Consider the following 11,661-nt stretch of genomic DNA (forward strand, 5'->3'; position numbering starts at 1 on the left):
CAGAAGACAAGTTGGCTGGATTCCATGTGGCATCGTAGGTCAGGGTTCTTGAAGCCCCCAGTCTAGGGGTCATTTCGGGGGGGGAACGCGGGGGAACACAGTTCCCCCGGGTGAGGTGCAGGGGGGTGGGGCACATGACGAAGCCCCGCCCCCTGATTCTGGCCGCCCCGCTTCCAGCCCTCATTCAGCCAGGAGGAGGCAGGAGAAGAGGGAGGGTAAGTTGCTTCCTCCCCGCCTCTCCCCACCCCTGCCTGCCTGGGGCCAGGGAGGGCCTTGGCGGGGCTTCCTCGCACTCCCTCTGGCCTTGCAGGTCCACCGCCGGGCCCCTGATGTCAGGGGGTGTGGCATATGCTAATGAGTTATGCTAATGAGTTCCCCTAGCTCTTTTTCTACGAAATGACCTCTGATCCTATCTATCCATCTATCATCTATCTATCCAGGGCTCTTTATGTAGCAGGAACTCCTTTGCATATTAGGCGACACACCCCTAATGTAGCCAATCCTCCAAGAGCTTACAGAGCTCTTCTTACAGGGGCTACTGTCAGCTCTTGGAGGATTGGCTACATTAGACGTGTGTCGCCTAATATGCAAAGGAGTCCCTGCTACAAAAATTGCCCTGACTAATGTTATTCTTTTCCCACAACAACTCTGTACTGGAATCCTGATAACAAGCTGCAGCTGGCCAGGGATGGTCCTGTGTCAACAAGTTACATGGGAGTTCTAATGCATATTCTCTGCAGCAACCACCCATTCAGATCACACGTATCACCACTATTGGTGCTGCCAAGGGAAGCATGAAATTGGAGAACATTTGACACCAGTCCAGTAGCCCTTTCCAGCCCCCTTGTTCCTCTTTACTGGCTACATGCATGGAGAGCAAGGAAATGCTAATGTGATGACATTGCCCTATTACTAGGGAGGCAAGGAGCCCAACTTAATTAACACTTTCCTAGGTGGGCACTTGGAGCCTCACTGTGCAGCTTTGGTTGTGTGGATAGATTCAGGTGGGTAGCCATGTTGGTCTGAAGCAGCAGAACAGAGTTCAAATCCAGTGGCACCTTTAAGTCCAACAACGTTTTATTCAAGGTATAAGCTTTTGTGTGCACACAAACGCCTTCAGATACATTGAAATGGAAGTTACTAATCCACACATATAGGTAAAGGTATATAGGTATGGACCAGCAACTTCCATTTCAATATATCTGAAGAAGTGTGTGTGTACACAAAAGCTTGTACCTTGAATAAAACGTTGTTGGTCTTAAAAGTGCCACGGGACTCAAACCTTGGTTGTGTGGGTTTTAGTATTGTAAGCCTCTATGGTATTTATTTAAGCGTAAAGGAGGGGCATAAATATTCTAATGGATAAAACATAGCAGGGAAGAGGCTGATGGACTGCCTGAAAACATTTGCCATTTTATTATGTGTGGTTGACCATGTTGCTTTGCCATTATCAATTCATCCCTCAAATGATCGAGCCTATACTAGACTTTGCTGGATTAGGCCACTGACTCCTTACAAAACTATTTGGCTCTGCAAATACTGACCTCTGATGTTTTGTTTTCCTTAGATGGCTGTCTTTGTTCTGATGATGAGATCTGCCTTTTATTAATTAATTATCCGATTTATACCACGCCCTCCCAGCTAAGGCCGGCTCAGGGCGGTTTTTACTGTGGTAGAAAGGGGTACAAAATATTTATGGCTTCAGGCTTCCTTCTTTCCCCTTTTCCAGCTCAATGACCTTGCTGGTAGATTCCACCTCACATTTTCTGTGGACTTACTGCCTATACCACTCCATTCTCTCCTTCCAGACATCTACAATGTATTGTTAGATTTTGGTTAGAGGTGGGGAGCAAGAGCAAATATTTTAACTGGTAGTCAGGTGAATGCTGTGCATGGAAGAGTGATGAGAATCAGCCAGTCTCTCAGGCTTTTGACACAATTAAATAGCCTCAGTGACTGTCCATCATGGCTTAAACACAAAAGTTTCCGTGGAGATCAATTTAACTTACCATTCAATTTAACTTAATCACCAAACATGTTGTGCAAAGCAATGTGGACATTCTTGGTAGGGAAAAGTGGCACAGAACTTTTGTCTGAGGACTTTCACACTGGTGGGAATGGGCAAAGCTGGGGAAAGTCTATTAAATTGTATTCTGTAAGTTTCTGAAAGCTAGATTATCTGTCTTATTTACAGTATCCTTAGGGATGCTCTGATCTTAATTTGTTAGTGGTTGCTTGCAATAAACGTATGCATTCAAGCCGCAATCTACTCCTGTTTGCGTCCACAATTAGAACTTTCTTTCTTGGAAATGGCTTGATAGAATTTCCTACAGAAAAACAGAACTTTTGAATCTTGGTTTGTTCTTATAGTATAACATTTAAAAAGTATGGGGTGGATGAAAAACAGTTGCGTGTGATGCTCTTATTATGTGTACCTTGTCCAGTAGGTCATGGAAGTTTATGTGGGATTATTCCCACATAATTATGTGGGATTATTCCTTCACAATAAGGGTGGTTAAGATCCAAAGAATGTCTTTCGTAAAGTCAGTGTGCTTCCCTAGCTGAGTGCAGATTTTTCATAGGTGAACAAAAGTTTCCTTAGCCTAGAGCCAATATTCTGGACATTACACTGCATCAGACTTTCTTGGTTTCATGTGCTGTCAAGAGGAAGTGTTTACTAAGTACCTGAGGGGGAAAGAACATGGTAGGCCATGCTTTGCAAATCTAAAGCCATTTTACCAATGGTTGGTTGGATTGATTTACATGAGCTGTTTGTTAGGTTTCCATTGACAGATGAGCAGAGGTCATTTCGGGGGGGGATTGAGGGGAATCGCAGTTCCCCCGGGTGAGGTACGGGGGCGGGGCACATGACGAAGCCCCGCCCCCTGCTTCTGGCCGCCCCGCTTCTGGCCCTCATTCAGCCAGGAGGAGGCAGGAGAAGAGGGAGGGTAAGTTGCTTCCTCCCTGCCTCTCCCCACCCCTGCCTGCCTGGGGCCAGGGAGGGCCTTCGCGGGGCTTCCTTGTACTCCCACCAGCCTTGCAGGTCCACCGCCGGGCCCCTAATGGGGCTCAGCAGTAGAGTTGCAAGGCCGGCGGTGGCGGCCGGGGCCGGTGCGGGCGGGGTGTGTGGCCTTGTTATGACACACTTCTGGTGATGTCAGGGGGTGTGGCCTTATGACACACTTCCGGTGATGTCAGGGGGTGTGGCATATGCTAATGAGTTATGCTAATGAGTCCCCCTAGCTCTTTTTCTACAAAACGACCCCTGCAGATGAGAATATAATTCTGGTGGGTGTTAAATTGCCTTCTGTGGGCATGGCACTCTCTACAGTTGCCTTTCTAACTACAGTTTTTTCTATGTGCCTCGGCCAATGAAGCTGAACTAACTGTTGTACAAAGTATTCCATAGTGTGAGGAACTAACCAAATCAAAGCCTAGGGCAAAGTAACTGGAAAAGTCCCTTGCCAAACAATTTTTCTTGCACTGAGTGCCACTCAAAAAGACCGGTGTCTTCTTATGATGGGTTTACAGATATGAACTTATTTTTCTGGTGGTCAGCTTAAGCATTAGATTTGGAGAACTGCCGTCAGATTTAGAGAACTGCCGTCAGATTTAGAGAACTGCCACCAGCTTTTGGCGGAGGCGGCGAACATCCAAAATGACGCCAGCCTTCCCTGCTCAACCTGCTCAATCTTATTATGCACCATCGCCTTAGGACGTGGCCGAGATCAACTTGGCACCAGTACCAGCTGTTCTGTGCCCTCCCTGACCCTGTTGCAGGAGTCACTGTAGTTGGAATCATTGTGCTGCCATCAGGGATTATTGAGTGCTGTGACTGATGTTTTATATAATATTGTATTGTTGTTATTGCATGTTGTGAGCTACTTGTGCAGGGTAGGGCAGGATATAAATGTGTTTATGGTTTAGCAGGAGCTGGTTTATATGATAAGCTTTAACAGGACACACTGTGTTTATTTATACAAAATATAAATATTTAATCTGACTGTCGCAGAGAGACTAAGAGGAGAAAAGTGTTAGAGATTTAGGTACTAGTGTTTTGGCACAGATGGATGCTGAAAGCTGGCAATAAAGATAAGGCTGCACCTGAGCCAAGGCTCACAGTCTTGGAACCTGATCTTAGTGACCAGCCTCTTGACGATATGTGGTGTCCCCCACCCACCCCACACATACACTGAATAAGATGGTACATTACTTCTTAAAAATCCGCACACTCTCACCCTCTAACACGGCCCTTTGTTGGAAAGGTTGTGGAGAAGTTGGTACTTTCAGTCACTGCTGGTGGACATGCCCTCGACTACAAGAGTTCTGGAACAAGATCCATCAACACATTTCACAAATAACTGGTTATTCAGCTGTGTTAGCCTGAATCGTTCCTTTTGCATCACAAAAATAATCCCTTGATCCCTAAGGTCAGATGGGAATTAATACATAGCTTGCTGACAGCCGCTCACTAGCAAAACACTGGAAATCACATTCGCTACCCTCTCTTATGGAATGGTACTTAAAGATCTGGGATCATCTATTAATGGAGAAAATTATAGATAGCCTACTTCAGTCAGATACCTACCCCAGAAAAACAAACTTCACTGAGATATGGCTTCCTTTCATCACTCATGTTCTTACGCAAGATCTTGCCCCTCCAAACCAATCATACAGTCAACTGCTTCTTCTCTAATCTCTCCCTCTTTTTCTCACATTCCTTTCCTCTTATATTTCTCTTCCGCAACGTGGTCTAGAGTAAAATCCCTCGTATAGTGGGCGTCTCCTCATTATACAAGACTCACGAGAGACGATTACAAATACAGCCCTTATCATACCTCTTGGTTTTGTAACTCACTCTAATCCTAAAATTTCGCATTAGATGTAATATTGCAACTACTATGTATGTACGTTATCATGCCTGTTTTATAAGTATATTATGTAATTGCATTTCTCTAGCGTTGGGTAAATTTTAACTTCTTTGTTATCTTTATAAAATTTAAATAAAAGTTAAAATGGGAAAAAAAGCTGGCATGAGCAGACCATTTGGCTAATGGGTAGTCAAGTATATTGTCCGTGTTTAAAATACTGGGCCTTAGGTAATCTTTACAGGAGCAGTCAGAGCACCTGTGTAGACCAAAGACCCCAAGTTTACCCTTCAGTCCTAACAGAAGATGGGGAGAAAAGAACCCAAGGTCTATAGACAGCAGTACGGTTGCTAGGAAACCAGCAGGAGGTTTGGGGGGTGGAGAAATGGTGTGTGGGGGGTGGCATCACTAGCACAATGACATCACTTCAGGGGAATACCTGGAAGCAATGGTGGTAATTGCCAGAAACTCTATGCTTTACCATAGAGTTTCCAATGATTCCTAGAGTTATCACTGTCTCTTCTGGGTATTCCCCAGAAGCGACATCATCCTGCAAGGGGTGCTGGTGAATTTTAAATTAAAAAAATAATAATTTAATCCACCACTACCCGCCGTTCTTGGTGCTCAGCAGCCTTCGCCTAGAGAGGAACTCTAATCTGTTTAGTTTGGTAAGTGGTAGTCTGTGGGAGTGGAGGAAAATGTCACAGTGCTTGAAAATCTCAGGCTAGCAGTATCTCTTTTCCCTGATCATGGATTTTTTGCAATGGACTATTGGGTCCTCTTCCTATTTAGGCTGTTCAATACCATCTATATTTGATAAGCTGTTCCCACACAAATAACTGGCTGTCTTCCCATTTGTGTGTGTGTGAGAGAGAGAGACATTATGTTGGCTGGTTCTGGATCCAGAAAGTCTCAGGCTGTCCAATTGCCTTTATTGGCTGGTATCCCAGCAATTTTTCTCCAAATATAGCTTCTCATGTACATGAAATGATTGTTGCAAGTCTGGGAATGCTGTTTTCTAGGACGGTAATGATGTTTGTTCTGGATCAAAGGACGCCATTGGCAGGATAGGGAAGTCTCTTTAAGTCTTAAATTGTATATTGATAAAAGATAGAGGAGTTTGCAGTACGATATGAAAGCCAGCATTTTGTGAATGTCTGCCTTAACATTAGTTTCACTGTGTATAAAGAGTTATTTATTTTATGAAGAATTACATCCTTTGGTGTTCCATTTTTCTTATGTCAGAAATTTTGAACAGTAGCATTTGTGTGATTGAATACCACATTAGGGTTTAAAGATTAAAATAACTGAAATAATACTCAGGGTAGTATTTCTACAACTAAGACACTGTATTCAATTGTATGCCACCTGGAGTAAAGCAGTGTTTCAGAATAAACAGCACTTAAATACCAGTGGAAGCAGGAACTAATTACAGACTTTGAACCTGTGACCCAGTGAGTGAATGAAAACATACATAGGATCAAGCACTAATTTTCCTCTGCCAACCCATTGTCTCAATTTGTACAAAATAATCCTGAACAAAATTATAGTAGAACAATGGCCAATGGCACTGTATATTTTTTCAACAAGCAGCTTTGCTACTAATTTAGGGCACATGAGTGCCATGTTGTACCCTTGTTGTTGTTCAGTCGCACAGTTGAGTCCGACTCTTCGCAACCCCCATGGACCACATCACGCCAGGCCCTCCTGTCTTCCGTCGTGCTCCAGAGTTTGCTTGTTGTACCCTTGTGTTAGCCTGATTGCTCTGAGTTATTATCAATACTGGGGAATATGAGATATTATAAAATAGCAATAGGCAATAAGGGAACAAATATCTTTATATACAGGGGTCCCACTTCTTCCAGAAACACCAAAAACAGGCACGGAGGCTAGTTTCAATATAAAATTATTCATTTACTAAATATCCTTAAGCGTTCACGCGCACAATATAGAACTAAGGAAGCAGAGGTGATAGCTTATAGAGGGGTGATACAACCTGTCCGGATGTGCAGAGGTCCATGAAGAAGGATTGTGGCCTAAAACCCAGAGGGTTTCAGGGGTGGCCTGCCAGGTGGCGGCATGGCAGAAAAACACACTGTCTGAGGCCATGTGTTCGCTGGGATATACCCACTGGAAGACAATGCAGATGAATGGGCGGCCCTGGGGGCTGGTCTCAGGTGAGAACAATAGATTTCTTGGACCAATGATGAGTCCCAGGGGTGTGTGGCATCAGGATGGGCAAGGCCTAGATGTGACCAATGAGCTTCCAGAGAGGCAGGGTCTGGATTTAACAATAGAAGCCAGGTGCTGGGTGGCTAGTTGAATGGATTATCTGACCACTAATGGTCCTGCCAGGTTATTTTGAAAAGGCTCCCAAGTATAGACAAAAGATGGGCTAAACATTTGAATGATGGATTGGTTTATCCAAGTATCCTGAGGGACAGAGCAGAAAAGACAAGTATTCAGTTCAAAGAATTATTGGAGACAGGGTTATTTGCCAAGCGGCTTTTGAATAGACTTTAGAAATGTAAATACTTTACCTGGTAGAACTCATTGTCATTCCATAATGTCTGGTGTAGTGGTTAAGTGCGCAGACTCTAATCTAGGAGAACCGGGTTTGAATCCCCATTCCTTGCACCTGTCTGGATGACCTTGGGCAAGGCGTAGTTCTGATAAGAGCTGTCCTTGAAAAACAGCAGTTTCTGTCAGAGCTCTCTCAGCCCCACCTACCTCCCAGGGTGTCTGTTGTGGGGAGGGGAAGGGAAAGGAGTTTGTAAGCCGCTCTGAGACTCTGAGTGAAGGGCAGGGTATAAATCCAATCTCTTTTTCTTCATAAACATAATCTCTACTGGGTGGAAGGGGAAGACTGGAGGATTGCTCTGAGGTTGCCTGTCATCTGAAAATGGAGAGCTCTTTTTCAGAGCTGTGGCTAGCTCTGTGTTTCAGAACCAGGAGTGCCTTCCTTGGCCTGAGTTTCTGTGGGTTAGGTTAGAAGTGGGGTGCCCTTGCTATTGGGGCTACCCAAGAGTAAAAGGCAGCGCCTCTGGCAACACTTGAGTACTGCCCAATGAGCAGAGGGGAAGGGAGCAGGATGTGAACAGTGGCCATTCCAAAGGAAAGACCGGTTTGAGATTCTGGCGGGGGTTTGGATGCAGAATGTGGGAATGAACAGAGAGACAGAAATACTAATAAAATACACAAATTTTGGCATCCATTTCAATTTAAGAAATCCATTTATCCCCCGCCTGCTAGTAGGTTTGGCCCTGCTTCTAGCAACAAAGAAAAAATGAGGCAAGCTGTGATTAGTGGTACAAGCTGCAGTTTGGTAGTACACGAACATTGCTTTGTATGATACTGAAACTTCACTTATGGTGGTGTGGATCCACGTAACTCAGTTTTCTCATTTTATTTTTGACTGTTTCCTGCTAAATGGAAGATAAGAAGTACTTCTTCACCCAAAGAGTGATTAACACTTGGAATTCACTGCCACAGGAAGTGGTGGCAGCTACAAGCATGGACGGCTTCAAAAGATAAGAATTTGTGTTGCAAGCTGAATTCACTATCTGCTTCACATTTGGGATCTTTGGGCCACTCCTTTGATCATCTGTGAAAGGGTGTGGGATTCCTTAAGAACTTCAGCAGATTTGTGTAGTGGATTTGTATAAGGAATTTCCTCCAGTTTATTAAGGTTTCACACACTTTTCCATAGTAGTCGTTTCCAAGCAAACAACAGAAAAAGGCTGTTCAGAAGGAAAAGAACGAGAAAAATAAAATTCTACACAATTATAGAATAAACTTTTCATACGTACGCTTTTGCATAGCTTCAAAATGTATTTGTGGTATCTGGATAACATGGGTAGAATTTGTGGAATCTAAATAATATGGGTAATACTGAAGTGCTTCAGTAACAGCAGGGCTTTTTTTGTAGAAAAAGCTCAGCACATAATAGGCCGCACCCAACAGCAGAAATTCATTAGCCTATTAGACCACACCCCTGACAGCACAAGACATTAGCATATTAGGCCACACCCCATGCCTTCCCTTGGTTTGCTCGGCGCCCCGCAACTGCGGGGAGCCCAGGCAAGCCCCCCGTTGAAGGGAAGGGAAGGCCGCTTAAACTGCCTTCACTTGGCTTGCCCAGGTGCTCTGCGGCTGTGGAGCGCCCGGGCAAGCCGGCCCTTGGACAGGCTGGGGAAGGCACGGAGAGGCATTTAAATGCCTCCCCGATCCTTCCAGGGCCCCCCTGGCCGCCCACCTCGGAGTCACTGGGGTGGTGGTGGTGGTGGTGTCGCTCTCCAGGCCTCCCCTTTGTAGCCACGCATGGAGAGGTTTTGGCTGTAGTGGGCGTGGCCAACTCTGAAGCCAGCCGGAACGCCGTTCCTGCGCGTTCCTGCCCCCAAAATAGCCCTGAGTAACAGTGACTACATTGGTAGGAAACTGAATGCATGATAGTTATGCTTATGCCTGTATGCATGGTATGATAATCATTGGCAGATTAGTAGTGGTTTTGGTGTGTTGAGATTCCTCTTTTGAGATTTTTCATGGTCGGGCTGTCAGCTGGGAGGCATAAAAAGCTATCTTCGTGGAGCAGAATATCATATGGTCGCATTTGTTCTCCATGTGTTCTCATTACTCTCAAGAGAACTGAAATCCTTGCTGCGTCTTACCTGTTATCACCCTCGTTTAAAATGGACTAAACGTCTGGATTCATTCAAGGAGAAGCAGGCAAGTGAACATTTCCGTCATCCCACTTGACGTCTACGGCGCTTAGGAATGTGGTTTTTGTGTTTTCCAGGCCGATGCTGGTTGGATGCTCTAGAACTGGCCTTGCGTTGCTCCAGTCTCTTCAGGCTCAGTGCCTCGAAGCAGGGAAAGGATGGTGACCTGAACTACTCAGCCGATTCTGCACACGCGGGGCTGTATAACCTACTGCACACAGCTACAATATCAGACCAGGAGCTTTTCCAGTAAGGATATGTTTTTGCTCACTGCATGTATCCTGAAGTTTGTGATGGTTTCTATATGAGCAAATTTTTAATTCGTCCAATTGACCTGCAGCTGGCCAAACTGAAGCAGTGACATCATTTCACATGTATTTGAATGATATTGGGATGGCCGGGGCTCTTAGGTAAGCATGCCCATGTACTCACTTGCAGAAGTATCTTTTGAATTGCTTATAGAGCATGTGTGTGTGTAACACGCACACACGTGTTCCATATGAATAATGCGTGTTATCCACTAACCAGATCACTCAGCCAACACATTATACATTTGCCATATGTTACCATGCAGACTTTTATTATAACATAGCTCTTCGATGCTTCCTTAAAGTAAAAAACTGAGGTTTGTGAATTTTTAAAGGTTTTCTCTGCTCTCGAATAGCAGCAACCCCCAAACTCCTGTAACTTATCAGGTTCATTTGTGGAACTGGGAGTCGAAGGAAATGTCTTTCATTTGAAGGGGATTTGGCTGGGTGCAAACATCTGGCCCAATAATACATTCTACATACATATAATAGAGCTGCAGATCCATAATGCAGATCTGTACAGATTTGCTGATGCAGTCGCTTTGCATTATCTGCACTGTATCTAGGGTATTACTTCCAACGAATCATTCAACACCATTCTGTTTCTGTGTTTTGAGATTCTGCACCATTTTCCCTCCTGTTTCTTGTTGCCCTAGACTTTCAGCTAGATCTCAGGGAGGGATTCTAATTAAATATGAAAAAGATCTCAGGTCTTCTTCCCATAAAATGGAAATTGCAGGCATTTGGGGCTTCAGTTTTCCTTAGAACTATATAGGAAACGAAATATGGCGGTTGCCTCTTCAGCCTCCACTGGATTATGTGCCGGGGACTAGGTTTAGCATTGTAAAGGAGAGAAGACGTGTCCCTTTAAAATCACATTGTTTCTGGTCTGATGCTAGTAACAAAGTAGGGAGCTCCATTTCAAATAGTAAAACCAAGCAGAGGTTCAAGGGTTAACCCCCTCTCCCTCTCCTGCACAACTTCCAGGCTACCTAAGGTTGCACAAACCTACACTTTGTGTTTTGTGGTCAGAGCAAGGCACATGATCTTGATCGTTGTCTGGTCTGATATTAAATGAAGCTCTATCTGGGTAGCAACAGGATGCTGGAAAGGTTCTACATTTATCACTGACAGTATTTCTCTCACTGGGATTAATCCTACAATTAAACATCGCCTGAGGAACTAAGCTAATTAAGCTGTTAGCGGGTCCATTAATTACATTTCATGTTTTCTTTAGATTGTTTAAGCTATGCTTGAGAATAAGAGGATGCAGGCGTGATGGTTTTGAGGTCACCCATCTCTGCTGGAAAACTTTGCTCCTGAGTTTCAGTCCATTATACTCTGATGATGACTGTCAACACCTTTGAGAAATGAATACTCTTACATGCTGCATTTAGAGCCGAGAGAGAATGCAGAATATTTTCTAGCATGCTAAGCTTCAGAGAGTTGAAGGGGTAAAGCACCGAGCAAAATCTTTCTGTTGCTAGAGCTCCCACCCTTCTGCTGCAGCCCAAAATGTCCCTGAGATGCTGGAAGACGGGAGGGTGGAGTTGGCAAAAATCACCCCTCCTTCTGTTCATGGAAGTGTTGGGTCTAACCATGGGTCATTTCGTAGAAAAAGAGGTGCAGGAGCTCATTAGCACAACTCATTAGCATAACTTATTTGCATATGCCACACCCTCTGACCGGAAGTGTGTCAGGAGACAACACCCACCGCTTAGGCTCCACTGGACTGTTTTGGATTGCTAGCTATTGGGGGGGGGGGAA

The 11,661-nt window shown here is 44.6% G+C and overlaps 1 protein-coding gene across 1 annotated transcript in view; it reads left to right on the forward strand.

The window, feature by feature from the left end:
- Positions 1-11,661, forward strand: part of OSBPL5 (oxysterol binding protein like 5) — a gene marked incomplete at its 5' end in the record, with an annotated part of 92,410 nt that overhangs the window by 31,717 nt on the left and 49,032 nt on the right. The window contains 1 exon segment of the mRNA XM_015417479.1: positions 9,664-9,835. Coding sequence (XP_015272965.1) covers positions 9,664-9,835 — 172 coding nt within the window.

This window comes from Gekko japonicus, unplaced genomic scaffold (assembly GCF_001447785.1).
Source record: "Gekko japonicus isolate JY-2015 unplaced genomic scaffold, Gekko_japonicus_V1.1 scaffold3618, whole genome shotgun sequence".
NCBI lineage: Eukaryota > Metazoa > Chordata > Lepidosauria > Squamata > Gekkonidae > Gekko > Gekko japonicus.